The sequence below is a fragment of the Bombina bombina genome, chromosome 2 (assembly GCF_027579735.1).
Source record: "Bombina bombina isolate aBomBom1 chromosome 2, aBomBom1.pri, whole genome shotgun sequence".
NCBI lineage: Eukaryota > Metazoa > Chordata > Amphibia > Anura > Bombinatoridae > Bombina > Bombina bombina.
The window spans coordinates 931,631,885-931,649,456 of NC_069500.1; the positions used below are offsets into that span (position 1 = coordinate 931,631,885).

A 17,572-nucleotide genomic window follows, 5' to 3' on the forward strand; every position below is an offset into this window, starting at 1 on the left:
AATTTAAAAATAAAAATATTTGTAACATACTTCTATTATCAAATTTGTTTCCTTCTCACAGAATCCTTTGTTGAAGAGGATACCTAGGTAGGAAGCATGCACGTCTGGAGCACTGTATCGCACTAGTTTTTGTAAACATTCCTGCCGTCTAGTCTTCTTACAACTGTATAACATTACTAGAAAAGTTTCCCACAAACATACTGCCATATAGTTCCCCAGACATGTTCACAATCCTGAACCTACCTACTTTTCAACAAAAGATACTAAAAGAACAAAGTAAACATGTTAACAGAAGTAAATTGGACTGTGACTTAGTAAGTGCTCCAGTTCGTTTTAATATGTAGTGTCTAGTGGATTAACAGGACATGAAACTCAAAAGTAAGATTTCATGATTCAGACAGAGTGTACAATTAAAAAAAAGTTACTTCTGTTATCAAATTTGCCTATTTCTGTTAGTCTTCTTGGTTGAAACTTGGCTCCTTACCATGAAGACATACTAAAGTAGGCTCAGGAGCGTGCATGTGTCTTGAGCACTAAGATGCAGAGGTGTGTGCAGCAATGTTATACAAGTAACCAGTAGAGGTCACCTTAAAGTGCAATAGTTTGAGTCATGCTATGGTACATCTCTATGGTAATCTAAGCTAATGAACATGACCGTTGTATACCTAGAAACAGTGATTAATAAAAAGACTAAAAGCAAGCAGAAGTGATGGCAGAGCTGTGGGTGTTCCCTGCCGTAACCTGCTGTAGGCTTCCTATACAGCATCTAATCTTATCCCCACAGCTAATGGGTACTTGTGCAGACTTACATAAAACAACACTTATTGTGTTAACTTTTATATTCTTGTTGGCTCTTTATACCTGGCTGCTCCAAGAAACAACATTCAAAACTTAAAAATTGGTTAATCCAATAACAAAGTTAAATCAGCACAGTAGGGCCGCCAAATTTCTCTCCTTTAGCACAACAGGATTAAATAGACTCTATCACTTTGATTAACTGACCTAGGCGCAAACCAGAGATATAATACTGGCTTGTTTAGATCTTCAAGGGCTGGAGAGCATATACACAAGTACAGACCTCATTGAAGTACATTTTTTCTTCTTATATAACGGAGCTGTACCTTCTTGACTGTCCTTTGTTCCTGGCTACTTGAGTATGTGGCTTCATCCATGTCGGAGTCACCCCTGTCAGAATAATCTATGGATTCTGATAGATCTGGCTGATTTCCTTTTGCTTTGATACTATCGGCTTGTGCCCATTTTCTGTCACTGGATTTAGTACTTCCTGATAAAGATCTCCTGGCAGGAAGGGTCGTCTGGTCTTTGGCAAGGTTATTAATGAGGCCATTAATGTGACTATTTGAGAGACTTGCACTCTCTGTCCTGGAGTCCTGGGAACTCAAACTTCCATCTCGTTTACCAGCAGACATTCCTGAGGAGCTGCCAGATATCAGTCGTTGGTGCCCACGTAACCTGGTCTGTTCTTCTGATGAAGACTCTGCCTCATTCTCTTGTGGAGGAAATGTTCTCCATGACGGGCTTTTAGCACCATTTAGTAAGTTTGCTACAAAAAATAATATTACACAATAAGCATTGGTTTCATTATTCATGTGCCAATCATTAATAGACATACACACACATTATATATACAGATGCATATACACACATTATATATACACACACACACACACATTATATATATATATATATATATATATATATATATATATATATATATATATATATATATAGTATACACACATATATACATACACACATTATATATACATATACATACACACACACACACAATATATATATATATATATATATACACATAAATACACACACATTATATATACAAACACACATTATATATACATATGCATATACATACGCACATTATATATACATACACACATTATATACTGTGTATATATCTATATAAAAATATATATATATATATATATATACACACACATATATACATACACACATTATATATATACATACACACATTCTATATACATACATACACACATAATATATACATACACACATTATATATACATACACACAATATATATACATACACACATAAACATACACACAATATATATACATACACACATTATATATATATATATATATATATATATATATATATATATACACACATATACATACATTATATATACATACACACATTTTATATATATATATATATATATATATACATACATTATATATACATACATTATATATACATATGCACATACATACACATTATTTATATATATATACACACACACATACACATACACACACATTATATATACATATACATACACACATTATACATACATACACACATACACATTATATATACACATACACATTATATATACATATACATACACACATTATATATACATACACACATTATATATACATATGCACATACATACACATTATATATACATACACACATTATATATACATATACACATATATACATATACATATTATACATATACATATTATATATACATATACATAGACATACATATATATATATATATATATATATATATATATATATATATACACACATATATATATATACATATGCATACACACATACATTATATATACATATGCATACACACATTATATATACCACATTATATATACATATGCATACACACATTATATATACATATGCATACACACATTATATATACATATGCATATACATACACACATTATATATACATACATACATAGACACATTATATATATATATATATATATATATATATATATATATATACATATGCATATACATACACACATTATATATATACTTTTTGCATTGTTTGAGAACAAGTTACCTAAAAGAAATAAGAGCAGCCCTGTTAGCTATATTTAGGGCATTACAGCCAAGCCCTTTAGAAAAGCAAATGCTTTATTAACAAAAAAAATCATTTTAAGAAAACTTTAAAATTGTAATAGAAAATGTTATTATCTGTAGTAAAAAAAAATGCAACATGTTTTCTTTGCTCATTTTGTTTCATTTTCCTGTGAAAATTGTGTGGATTCTAATTCCTATTAAAAGTGGAAATATAGACTCTAGACCTGACACTACTATATTCCACACAGTCATTGGTTGCACACTCTAGTGACACATTTATAGCTGTCCTTTATTGGCCTCAGCAGAAAAGGTTAAATAAATGAAACCTAGGTTACAACATGGTTGCCCCCATTGCTTTATGGACAACAAAACTTTACACTTATTTAATATTCAATAAAGTAATATAATTAAAAAGAATTATGCTTATCTGATAAATTTCTTTCTTTCCTGGCATGGAGAGTCCACAAATCAATTCCAATTACTAGTGGGAATTCAACTCCTGGCCAGCAGGAGGAGGCAAAGGACACCCCAATAGAGTTGTTAAGTGTCACTCCCATTACCCATAATCCCCAGTCATTCGGCCAAAGGAAAATGGAAATAGAAGATAACACAAGGGTATAGAGGTGCCTGAGGTTTATACAAAAATACTGCCATCTTAACTCAAATTAAGGGCGGGTCGTGGACTCTCCATACCAGGAAAGAAAGAAATTTATCAGGTAAGCATAAATTTTGTTTTCTTTCCAATGGCATGGAGAGTCCACAAATCCATTCCAATTACTAGTGGGAACCAATACCCAAGCTAAAAGACACAGAATGGAAGGGAGGGAGAACAAGACAGGCGGACCTAAACAGAAGGCACCACCACTTGAAGAACTTTTCTCCCAAAGAAAGCCTCAGCCAGGGGAAAAATATAAAATTTGTAGAATTTGGAAAAAGTATGCAATGAGGACCAAGCAGCCGCCTTGCAGATTTGCTCCACAGATGCTTCATTTTTGAAAGCCCAGGAAGAAGAGACAGCCCTCGTGGAATAAGCCATAATTCTCTCAGGGGATGTTGCCCAGCTGTCTCATAGAAGGGGTCCTCTGACCCTTACGCTTACCAGCGAAAACGACAAACAGGGCAGTAGATTGCCGAAAATCTTTAGATGCTTGAAGATAACATTTTAGAGCAACAGCCGTTCCTTATGAAAAGAAGAATTAGGACATAACTAAGGAATGAAACATTCCTGATTGGTATTGCGGTCCGAAACCACCTTAGGAAGAAATTTCAATTTGGTACGAAGGACTGCCTTATCCTCATAAAACAATAAGGTAAGGGGGGGGGGGTCACACTGCAGAGCCAAAGCTCAGAGACTCTAGGAGCAGAAGAAATAGCGAGAAGAAACAAAACCTTTCAAGACAATAACTTAACATCAACAGAGTGCATAGGTTTAAACGGAGCCTGCTGCAGAACCCCAAGAACAAGATTGAGGCTCCACGGAGGAGCAACAGACGAAAACACAGGCCTGATTCTAACCAAGGCCTGAAGAAAGGATTGAACATCTGGTAAGTCAGCCAGAAGTGTGTGTGCCCTCCTGAAGAAAAGACAAAATGCAGAGAACCCTCACCTGACTCCAAGGGAAACCCCTAGATCAACACCAGAAAAGGTATGCACTCCACCCCTGAATCATGGTATTTTTCACCTTATCTGAAAAATCTAGTCTAGACAAGACTAGGCGTTAAATATCCAAGCAGTCAGCTTCAGAGAATCTAGGTTTGGATGTAGAAAAGGACCCTGAAGTAGAAGGTCCTTCCTCAGAGGAATATCCACGGGGGAACGGATGACATCTGCACCAGACCCGCAAAACGAATTCTGCAAGGCCATGCTGGAGCAACTCCGAAGCCCACTCCTGTTTGATACGGGCTATCACCCGAGGAAGGAGGGTAAACGGAGGAAATAGGTCAATGAAACCAAGGTCCCATTGATCCGCCAGAACGTTGACCAGAGCTGCTTGCGGATCCCTTGATTTTGATCCGTAATTTGGAAGTTCAGCATTTAGAGGAGAACGCCATCAGATCCAACTCAGGAACTCCACATCTGAAAGTTAACATTGAGAATACTTCCGGATGAAGGGCCCACTCTCCTGGATGAAGGTCTATATGCTCAGATAATCGGCTTCCCAGTTGCCCACTTCTGGGATGTGTAAGGCAGAAAAGTGACCATTGTGAGACTCCGCCCACTGAATAACGTGAGTTACCTCTTTCATGGTAAAGAAACTTCTTGTTCCTCCCTGGTGGTTGATATACACCACCAAAGAAATATCTTCCGATTGAAATCTGACAAACCGGACCAAACTCAATGAGGCCAAGCTATCAGTGCAATAAAGATTGCACTCAACTCTAAGATACTTAATGGGAGAGCAGACTCCTCCCGAGTCCAAATTCCCTGAGCTTAAGCGACCCAAACTGCACCCCAGCCTGAAAGGTTAGTGTCCAAAGACACAATCTCCCAAGATGCTCTCAGGAAGCATGTGCCCCAGAACAGATGGTCTGGAGGAGGAGTTGGGACAGGGAATCTCTTGTCTGGATGTCTAAGACTATCCTCAGGTTAGAGAGGTCTCCGTTCCAATATCTGAGCATGGATAACTGTAGAGGTCTCGGATGGAAACGGGCAAAAGGAATAATGTCCCTTGAAGCTACTATTAGACAAATGACTTCCATATGCAGAGCCACTGATGGACTTAAGGGATTTTTTAGAGGAGTATACCGCTCCTGGAGGAACAGCAATACTAGGCCAATGCTTGGAGTGGCCAGAGCAAGCTCTTCTTTCATCTGCCTGTTCAAAATATCCATTTAATATACGGTCCCCAAATAGGGGACGTATCTGATATTAAACTGGATAAGAACAGATACTACACTTGATCCTAGCCATAAGGCCGAGAAAGACAGGCAGCAAGAAGTTTGGATATGCTGACCTCTGTCAAGAAAATCTTCATGGAGTTCAAGCCTATGATCATTCCCCAAAAAACATACCCTGGTATAAGGCACCAAGGAACTCTTTTTCAGATTCATATTCCACCCGTGAGAGCGGAGAAACAACAACAGAGAATCCATATGGGATTTCGCTAAATGAAAAAAAAAATGGAGCTTGAACCAAGATATCGTCCAGGTAAGGAGCCACCGCAAATCCTTGAGATCTGGCCACAGCCAGAGGAGCCCCTAGAACCTTCATAAAGATTCAAAGGGTCGAGGAAAGGCCGAAAGGAAGGACTACAAACAGAAAATGTTTATCTAGAAAAACAAATCCTAAATATTCCTTGTGGAAAGAACATGAAGGAAGCATTCTTCAGTTCGAAGAAAGACATGAACTGACTCTCTTGAACTAAAGGGATAACAATCAAAGTTTCCAAGTTGAAGGACAGAACCTTGAAAAATCTGTTAAGGTACTTCATGGTCCGAGGGTCCTTTCCTGGAAAGGAAGAAAAAAGGCTTGGTTAAAAATCTAAGTCCTGATCAGCCGGAGGAGATTCTTTTAACAAATAGAGAAAACCTCTCCCTTCATTGAATCTCTGATAAGAACAAAACATGAACATCCATCCTGTATCTTGTACCATACAAGATAAAAGGAGATCAAACAAACACAGATCATAGTTGATCATTAGAGAGATTGAACTCTGGAAGTTAAGGCCTATTCAGTCAACTGATCACTACTCCCTGAGTATGGAAATTCATTAAAAGAAAACCCACTCCCTATGAGGGACATATCATACTGCACACATATATATATATACATAAATAGAAATTGAACCAGTACTAGCTGCAAATCTCCTCACCATGAGGGGATTTAAAAATTGTCTCCATAATTTTTAGCGTATGCAATACAGGCTTCCAAAAATTAAAAAGTATATATGTGCATTAAAACTCAATGACAAGAGGCATTAACTTCTTAACAAGAATATAGTACAAAAATCATTAGGATAACTAGGAATTCATTAGGATAACTAGGAATTTTACATAATACAATAATAATTTACATAATTACATAATACAATAGATGTTGTCACAGTCCTCACTGTGAAAACTGCACCTGACTACAACAAAATAGAGTAAAAACAAATAAATCCTAGAGTTATTTCAGTCCAGGGAGTCATGCCCCCATCAGGACTAAAACTCTAGTGACTAATGTTGTGTCCCAGTGACTTACCACTGAGACACCAGAGGGCTCTTCCTTGTACAAAAAAAGTTAAAAAACCATAGAGAAAGATAATGATTCAACTGAATATTATCCTTTAAAAGAGACAAAATAATCAGAATTTGATGTGTAACAAAAAGGATGTAATAACATCACCAGGTGACGGGATGGCGCCAAACACCAAGGAATCACTGTAACAAGAAATTTATAAACGGAAATTCTTAAACAGTGTGGAGAGAAGAGAACTAAAAGTCTTCATATACAATACACAGTATGATACTCCCTGTAGAGAGGTAGAGAAAAACCTCAAACCCCATTCATTGAACCAACATTCAGAAAAAAGGTACAAAATAGCCCCACACGCAGAGAGGGAGTAAAAACGTGAGTTTAATAAGGAGCGCAGAGACCATCTCATGGCAAAAGCTTTTAACCCCACTGATACCGGTAAAGAATAAGAGTATCAGACAATAAGGGCGCTATTGAAAGCCTCTGCTAAAGAGTCTTGTCGGACTACTAAACTGTAATCAGAAAATTGATGACCGGGACGTTAACACAATAACTGAGACATCTCTAGAAACTTCCTGCTGCAAAACAACAGGAAATGTACAGCCTTACAAACAAGCTGAATAAAAAAACATATACACCGCTTATCTGGTCCTCAAAGCCTCTTGATGTACGAGACAGGCTTGACTTTGACTAAAACACATTGGTCACAGTACTAATAGAGATAACTGTATATCCCAATATCGCACCGGGGTCACATACTGAGACCCCTCCATGCTGATACATGTAAAGACCGCCAAATGTCCTATCAGTGGCGGGAAGCGTAGTAGAAGTATGCACCACCGCATAAAAGATAAAAACATGGCGCCTGAGAAAAAGAAACCAAGCTAATGGAGCAAATTTTGAGCTTTGCCATTAAGCTTGAAATGAGACGTTTATTACAAACCCTTTCCTACGGACTTGTCCTCACAAGGTACTGAAAGCAAGGTGCCGAGCTATAGATACGTATAGAGAACGCCACCACAGAGCTCCCCATACTGTATACTGACTGAAAAGGATACTAATACAAAGTGCGGTAACCTCCTCTACCAGAAACGAACGGAGGTGCTGCCGCTGAGCAGGGGGGTACGGATAAGCAAACAGGGCCATTAGGTTTGACTCAGTTTATAGCTGATTTCCCAGGCGGTCACCGTCTAATCCTGTCGCTTCCCTTCTTAAGCTGTTCTATATTATTAACAGAGCCATGCATAAACTGTCTAGCCATCAGACAAAATCCCACCAGTGAAGAGATTTTGAAATTTAACTGTCCCCAGGCTCCATAGTTCAGAAGAGAGGTATTAACCCCTAAAGTGCTTGGGCCTTCTCCCTAGAAGGAAAAAAAGCACTTACTTTTGGAGCTCAGCTGTAGACCAGGAACAGTATCTCAAGCATGACAGACTCAGACAACCTCTGACAGAGACCTGAAGAGAAAGAAAAACACCAACCCTGGTTTTCTATATAGGGGTAGCATACATGTTGGAAGTTAAGCAAGGACTACCCTCACCGTCTTCCAACTGCTAAAAGCCACTATTACTCTTACTAAAAAGGATTACATGGACACAGCATAGCCCCAATCCTTGCTTGCAGGGAAAAGTACCCATTAAAGGATTAAATATCTTCAGACACCATCTTCGCACATCTTTCCGATGTACAAGGCAAAGAATGACTGGGGATTATAGGTAATGCGAGTGACACTTAACAGCTCTGCTGGGGTGTACTTTGCCTCCTCCTGTAGGTCAGGAGTTGAATTCCCACTAGTAATTGGAATGGATTCGTGGACTCTCTATGTCATTGGAAAGAAATATGTCTGCATATTATCCTCAGGCCAATTAATGATTTGAATACATCACTCCATCTTTAATTTTTTAGTGTTTAATGTCCCTTTAAAGGAACTTACCAAATAATCGCACAACTTATTAAGGTTTGCAGTGCATAAAACATATTAATGCCTAACATTAAAAAAATGGCTTGATGCATCCCACCTATTAGTGCCTATTCGCTTACCCTTCTGGCCAATCATCTGAGGAAAGTGTTTTTTTCTCTTTTAAATTACATTTTGGGAGAAGGTAAGGCCAATGAGGAGCTATACCACTCGTCATATTAAAGGAAATGAGAGCGAACAGTTGCATCTCTGTTTATGCAGCTAGGTGTTATTGTCATAAAGATGGATTTTTAAATAAGGACATGAATTAAAATGATTTATACATTACAAACATTCATCTGCAGTGCAGCAAAGTTTATTTTCCCTTCATTAATGCTTTTTTTCTTCTTTTTTAATTACAATATAGCCTACTGTTAAAAATATTAATGGGACAGTCTACACCTTAGTCATCTTAAAGTCTTTTAAACTGCAAATATCCTCCTCAACCCCTTTCTATATCATGCAGCAGTAACAGTAAAAAAAAAAGTTATTTTAAAATGAATATTGTTTCTGGTCACTTTGAAATGGCTGCCAAGCGCCGCCCACTGATGACATCACAAACCGGGCTGCATTAAAGACTTCACTTGTTACAAAAGTCTCACTAATTGTATTCAACAGACTGTCATTGTTATTCAGCAGAGAGCATAGATGCAGCCCAGATCGTGATGTCATCAGTGGGCAGAGCTTGGCAGCCATTTTTAAGTGACCAGAAACAATATTAATTTTATAATAACTTTTTTACTGTTACTGCTGCATGATATAGAAGGGGTGCTATTTGCAACTTAATCTAAAGTAAGACTTTAAGATGACTAAGGTGTAGACTGTCCCTTTAAGTTTATTTTGGGTTTCTATACATGGGGAGGGGGGCAAAATTAATGAAAGCCAGCTGTGAAAATTCAACAATGATGGACCCAAAGAAGTGCTTCACTGGCAAAGATGAGAGAGCAGGTGCTCTTCATAATCTGTCAACAGTAAATTACTGAAAGTGAAATATAATGAAAGAAGTTTTCTAAAAAAATAACAAGAAATAAAACCTGAGAGTCTATAGAATATTTTGTGTAGGTAAGTGTATCTGTAGGTATAGGGCTGACATTCCTGTAATAGGAGAAGGAATACCACCTTTTACTGTTTTTTCCTTTGGTTGCGACACAAGCAACGTGACGTCATCTGAGAAATTCTGAAGAATTTCCAATGCTGCTTGTTGACTGGCAACTTCCAGACTAACATTATTCACAGATATGAGACGATCACCTGCAGAAAAAACAAAAAATCATGCTCTTGTCAAAGCTAGCTAAAGTTAAAGTCATACAGAAGCAAAACATAAAATGCAATTCTATTTTTTACAAAAAACATAAGTGACATAGACCTCTAGTTATAAACCTGTCTACTTACCTGCATTCGCCGGCCCCAATACGCTTGCCTAAGCTTGCCTAACATCGCCGCCGCGGACCTGAATACGTTTGCCAAATTTATCAAGAAAGCTGTCAAAAAGCCGCGCACCAAGTACGGGGCTATGAGCAGCGGACTGTTGTTAACTAACAGTCATTGATCTCGCTGCTCATCGGCTTATTTGCAGCTTTCTTGCTAGCCTGTCACTAAGCACCCACACTATACTATACTGTTTTACCCCCTAAACCGCCGCTCCCAGAGCCCCCCGCAACTAAATAAACTTATTAACCCCTAAACCGCCGCTCCTGGACCCTGCCGCAACTATAATAAATATATGAACACCTAAACCGCTGCTCCCGGACCCCGCCGCCACTATAATAAATATATGAACCCCTAAACCGCCGCCACCTACATTATACCTATTAACCCCGCCCCCTATACTGCCGCCACCTACATAAAGTTATTAACCCCTATCCTGCCGATCCCGGACCCCGCCGCAACTAAATAAAATGTTTAACTCCTAAACCGTCGCTCCAGGAGCCCACCGCCACCTACATTACATTTATTAACCCCTAATCTGCCCCCCTACACCGCCGCCACCTAAATTATATCTATTAACCCCTAAACCTAAGTCTAACCCTAACACCCCCCTAACTTAAATATTATTTAAATTAATCTAAATAAATATTCCTATAATTAAATAAATTATTCCTATTTAAAACTAAATACTTACCTATAAAATAAACCCTAAGCTAGCTACAATATAACTAATAATTACATTGTAGCTAGCTTAGGGTTTATTTTTATTTTACAGGCAACTTTGTATTTATTTTAACTAGGTAGAATAGTTATTAACTATTGAATAAACTACCTAGCTAAAATAAGTACAAAATTACCTGTAAAATAAACCCTAACCTAAGTTACAATTACACCTAACACTATACTACCATTAAATAAATTAAATTAATTAAATACAATTACCTACAATTAAATTAAAATAACTAAAATTAACTAAAGTACAAAAAACAACAACTCTAAATTACAGAAAATAAAAAAAAATTACAAGAAGTTTAAACTAATTGCACCTAATCTAAGCCCCCTAATAAAATAAAAAAGCCCCCCAAAATAATAAAATTCCCTACCCTAAACTAAATTACAAATAGCCCTTAAAAGGGCCTTTTGCGGGGCATTTTTTTTTGCTGTCCCTCTCCCCCTCTTTCTTTTGCTGTCTCTCTCCCCTCTCTCTTTTGCTGTCTCTCTCCCCCTCTCTCTTTTGCTGTCTCTCTCCCCCCTCTCTTTTGCTGTCTCTCTCCCCCTCTCTTTTTACTGTCTCTCTCTCCCCCTCTCCTTCTCTCTTTTGCTGTCTCTCTCCCCCCTCTCTTTTGCTGTCTCTCCCCCTCTCTCTCTTTTGCTGTCTCTCTCCTCCCTCTCTCTGCCCCCTCTCTCTCCCCTATCTATCTCTCAGCCCTCTATCACACGCCCGTTTCACGGCCATTCACGCATGGTCACGCCCGTTTCACGTCGACCATGCCCCTGCTCACGCCCGGCCATGCCCACTTCTGCCGCGGCTGCAGATCAGCTAGGGACTCAAAGGCCAGGTTTGTTTGTCCTCGTGCTGTCTCTACTGCGCATGACAGCTTCGGACAAACACACTTGGCCTTTTATTATATAGGATAAGTTAGACTATGCAAATAATGATCAAATCCATTTTAATATCTGAACAGTGCTGGTTCCAAATGTATATTTTATGTCATGAAAGAGAAAATAATAGTATTTACCAAGAGATCCAGCAATTGTGTTTTTTATTTTTTGCAAAAATAAATACATGTAGAAAAAAAGTGAAAAGTGATAAGTAATATTAAAACAACTAATGAACAATCTTCAATTTCTGAAAATATGGATGGAAACAAAATGTTTTTTTAAGTGGTATTGAAAAACTAGTGAACAATCTTATATTTCTCAAAGAGAAGAAAAAAAATATAAAAAGAAGGGATAAAAGTGTTGCTATCACATGTAGATAAGAAATAGAACTGCTGCTTACAGTAAGAAGTTTGCAGCAATAACATAGCTCTAAACTGCTAATCAGTTGGAAACTAGATTAAAGGGACATTAAACAGTTTCATATTGTTCTATAAAGTAATGGATACCACCATGTTGAAACCAAAGTTTTCCCTTTATCTATCTCTTCATCTTAGAAAAAAAAAATTGAAAAAAGAAAATATGCAAACAAGGCAGGATGGAAACCCTGTTAGATAGTAACTTAACAAACCTATATTCCACTGTTTTATATCTGTCTCTATTTATCCTCAGCAGAAGAGATAAATCAGGGGAAAACCTAGGTTCCAACGTGGTAGCGTACATTACTTTATAGAAACTAAAGTACTTTATAGAAAGTAAACCTTCAACACTAATATCTTCAATATTTTAAAAAATAAATATATATATATTTAAAATATGCATATCTACATATTGTTCTCAAGCTTATTTTTGTTTTGAATGTGTCACTATATCTTTTTTTTTTTTTTTTAAATGATTTTTATTGGAGGCTCAAAATAAAGCATACATGAATATCAAACAGTGACAAATGAAAACGACACAGTATTTGCATAAAATAAGACAGTTTCAAGCTAACAATGAATACATCAGAAAATAAATTTAAAGAAAAGAAAATACAAGCAGTATGCCAAGTGATGTACAAACCTCCTAAAAAACACAAGAGTCCACTCTTGGACCCCAGGAGTATAAAACAAAATCACAGGAGGTTACCTTTGATCAAAGGAGACCACTTTGGGTCCCAGATAACTGACCTTATTTTTCAATTTATATATATATATATATATATAATGAACAACAACACTGGTAGATACTTCTAGTTAGGCTGAGCACATGTGGTGTTGTGGGGAACCATTTTGTTAACCTTAATAGGTAGCCTAAACATAGTGGGTACAATATAACCTAACGCAAAAGTGACTCCCAGAAAGTAGGAATTGTATTGTAAAGGGCATGTAGGGTTGTCAACACCTTAAGTAGGCTTATAGGTGTGAAAAATGGGACATGTTTCAGCAGAATATTCTCCAAATCTATACATTCAGGCTTTAGGGGATTGTATTAATAAGCTCTGTGCATATGCTTATCTTTAGGCAGTAACTTATAGTCTATAACATAGGAAGTCTCAGTATGTGAGACTAAGGACGCGCCACCCCGGCTGCGGGTGACACATCGACAGAAAGTAGTAACTCAAATGTATATAGTATTATGCACACGAGACTCTAGATAGAACTCAGAACTGCACTCCTATGTGTGGCTTGAACACAAAAACAGAATTTATGCTTACCTGATAAATTACTTTCTCCAACGGTGTGTCCGGTCCACGGCGTCATCCTTACTTGTGGGATATTCTCTTCCCCAACAGGAAATGGCAAAGAGCCCAGCAAAGCTGGCCATATAATCCCTCCTAGGCTCCGCCCACCCCAGTCATTTGACCGACGGACAGGAGGAAATATATATAGGAGAAACCATATGGTACCGTGGTTACTGTAGTTAGAGAAAATAATTCATCAGACCTGATTAAAAAAACCAGGGCGGGCCGTGGACCGGACACACCGTTGGAGAAAGTAATTTATCAGGTAAGCATAAATTCTGTTTTCTCCAACATAGGTGTGTCCGGTCCACGGCGTCATCCTTACTTGTGGGAACCAATACCAAAGCTTTAGGACACGGATGAAGGGAGGGAGCAAATCAGGTCACCTAAATGGAAGGCACCACGGCTTGCAAAACCTTTCTCCCAAAAATAGCCTCCGAAGAAGCAAAAGTATCAAATTTGTAAAATTTGGCAAAAGTGTGCAGAGAAGACCAAGTCGCTGCCTTACATATCTGGTCAACAGAAGCCTCGTTCTTGAAGGCCCATGTGGAAGCCACAGCCCTAGTGGAGTGAGCTGTGATTCTTTCAGGAGGCTGCCGTCCGGCAGTCTCATAAGCCAATCGAATAATGCTTTTAAGCCAAAAAGAAAGAGAGGTAGAAGTTGCTTTTTGACCTCTCCTTTTACCAGAATAAACAACAAACAAAGAAGATGTTTGTCTGAAATCTTTAGTAGCCTCTAAATAGAATTTTAGAGCACGGACTACATCCAAATTGTGTAACAAACGTTCCTTCTTTGAAACTGGATTCGGACACAAAGAAGGTACAACTATCTCCTGGTTAAAATTTTTGTTGGAAACAACCTTCGGAAGAAAACCAGGCTTAGTACGCAAAACCACCTTATCTGCATGGAACACCAGATAGGGCGGAGAACACTGCAGAGCAGATAACTCAGAAACTCTTCTAGCAGAAGAAATTGCAACCAAAAACAAAACTTTCCAAGATAATAACTTAATATCTACGGAATGTAAGGGTTCAAACGGAACCCCTTGAAGAACTGAAAGAACTAGATTAAGACTCCAGGGAGGAGTCAAAGGTCTGTAAACAGGCTTGATTCTAACCAGAGCCTGAACAAACGCTTGAACGTCTGGCACAGCTGCCAGCCTTTTGTGAAGTAAAACCGATAAAGCAGAGATCTGTCCCTTCAGAGAACTTGCAGATAATCCTTTCTCCAAACCCTCTTGTAGAAAGGAAAGAATCTTAGGAATTTTTATCTTGTTCCATGGGAATCCTTTAGATTCACACCAACAGATATATTTTTTCCATATTTTATGGTAAATTTTTCTAGTTACAGGCTTTCTAGCCTGAATAAGGGTATCTATTACAGAATCTGAAAACCCACGCTTTGATAAAATCAAGCGTTCAATCTCCAAGCAGTCAGCTGGAGGGAAACCAGATTCGGATGTTCGAATGGACCTTGAACAAGAAGGTCCTGTCTCAAAGGTAGCTTCCATGGTGGAGCCGACGACATATTCACCAGGTCTGCATACCAAGTCCTGCGTGGCCACGCAGGAGCTATCAAGATCACCGAAGCCCTCTCCTGATTGATCCTGGCTACCAGCCTGGGAATGAGAGGAAACGGTGGGAATACATAAGCTAGGTTGAAGGTCCAAGGTGCTACTAGTGCATCTACTAGAGTCGCCTTGGGATCCCTGGATCTGGACCCGTAGCAAGGAACCTTGAAGTTCTGACGAGACGCCATCAGATCCATGTCTGGAATGCCCCATAATTGAGTTATTTGGGCAAAGATTTCCGGATGGAGTTCCCACTCCCCCGGATGGAAAGTCTGACGACTCAGAAAATCCGCTTCCCAATTTTCCACTCCTGGGATGTGGATTGCAGACAAGTGGCAGGAGTGATCCTCCGCCCAACGAATTATCTTGGTCACTTCCTCCATCGCCAGGGAACTCCTTGTTCCCCCCTGATGGATGATATAAGCAACAGTCATGTTGTCTGATTGAAACCTTATGAATTTGGCCTTTGCCAGATGAGGCCAAGCTTTGAGAGCATTGAAAATCGCTCTCAGTTCCAGAATGTTTATCGGGAGAAGAGATTCTTCCCGAGACCATAGACCCTGAGCTTTCAGGGGTTCCCAGACCGCGCCCCAGCCCACCAGACTGGCGTCGGTCGTGACAATGACCCACTCTGGTCTGCGGAAGCTCATTCCCTGTGACAGGTTGTCCAGGATCAGCCACCAACGGAGAGAATCTCTGGTCCTTTGATCTACTTGAATCGTCGGAGACAAGTCTGTATAATCCCCATTCCACTGTCTGAGCATGCACAGTTGTAATGGTCTTAGATGAATTCGTGCAAAAGGAACTATGTCCATTGCTGCAACCATCAATCCTATTACTTCCATGCACTGCGCTATGGAAGGATGAAGAACAGAATGAAGAACTTGACAAGAGTTTAGAAGTTTTGATTTTCTGACCTCTGTCAGAAAAATCCTCATTTCTAAGGAATCTATTATTGTTCCCAAGAAGGGAACTCTTGTTGACGGGGACAGAGAACTTTTTCCTATGTTCACTTTCCATCCGTGAGACCTGAGAAAGGCTAGGACGACGTCCGTATGGGCCTTTGCTTTTGACAGAGACGACGCTTGAATCAGGATGTCGTCCAAGTAAGGTACTACTGCAATGCCCCTTGGTCTTAGAACCGCTAGAAGGGACCCTAGTACCTTTGTGAAAATTCTCGGAGCAGTGGCTAATCCGAATGGAAGTGCCACAAACTGGTAATGCTTGTCCAGAAAAGCGAACCTTAGGAACCGATGATGTTCCTTGTGGATAGGAATATGTAGGTACGCATCCTTTAAATCCACCGTGGTCATAAATTGACCTTCCTGGATGGTAGGGAGGATCGTTCGAATGGTTTCCATTTTGAACGATGGAACCCTGAGAAATTTGTTTAGTATCTTGAGATCTAAAATTGGTCTGAATGTTCCCTCTTTTTTGGGAACTATGAACAGGTTGGAGTAAAACCCCATCCCTTGTTCTCCTAATGGAACTGGATGAATAACTCCCATGTTTAACAGGTCTTCTACACAATGTAAGAATGCCTGTCTTTTTATTTGGTTTGAAGACAATTGAGACCTGTGGAACCTTCCCCTTGGGGGTAGTTCCTTGAATTCCAGGAGATAACCCTGAGAAACTATTTCTAGTGCCCAAGGATCCTGAACATCTCTTGCCCAAGCCTGAGCAAAGAGAGAAAGTCTGCCCCCCACCAGATCCGGTCCCGGATCGGGGGCCATCCCTTCATGCTGTTTTGGTAGCAGTGGCAGGCTTCTTGGCCTGTTTACCCTTGGTCCAGCCTTGCATCGGTCTCCAGGCTGGTTTGGGTTGAGAAGTATTACCCTCTTGCTTAGAGGATGTAGAACTTGAGGCTGGTCCGTTTCTGCGAAAGGGACGAAAATTAGGCTTATTTTTAGCCTTAAAAGACCTATCCTGAGGAAGGGCGTGGCCCTTTCCCCCGGTGATGTCTGAAATAATCTCTTTCAAATCAGGACCAAACAGTGTCTTACCCTTGAAAGGGATGTTAAGCAATTTTGTCTTGGAAGACACATCCGCTGACCAAGACTTTAGCCAAAGCGCTCTGCGCGCCACGATAGCAAACCCTGAATTCTTCGCCGCTAATCTAGCTAATTGCAAAGCGGCATCTAAAATAAAAGAGTTAGCCAATTTAAGTGCTTGAACTCTGTCCATAACCTCCTCATACGAAGATT

General features: G+C 39.1%; 1 protein-coding gene and 1 non-coding gene across 3 annotated transcripts in view; both read right to left on the bottom strand.

Annotated features, from left to right (window-relative positions):
* PTPN13 (protein tyrosine phosphatase non-receptor type 13) overlaps positions 1-17,572 on the bottom strand; it is a 565,956-nt gene that overhangs the window by 128,562 nt on the left and 419,822 nt on the right. For both annotated transcript variants that reach the window (XM_053703380.1, XM_053703379.1), the window contains exons 23-24: positions 10,167-10,298; positions 1,122-1,564 (exon numbers count right to left, since the gene is read on the bottom strand). In XM_053703380.1, coding sequence (XP_053559355.1) covers positions 1,122-1,564; positions 10,167-10,298 — 575 coding nt within the window. The remainder of the gene's footprint in view (positions 1-1,121; positions 1,565-10,166; positions 10,299-17,572) is intronic.
* On the bottom strand, positions 5,649-5,841 carry LOC128650579 (U2 spliceosomal RNA). The gene has a single exon (XR_008400867.1). It is a non-coding gene; the product is annotated as a U2 spliceosomal RNA (small nuclear RNA).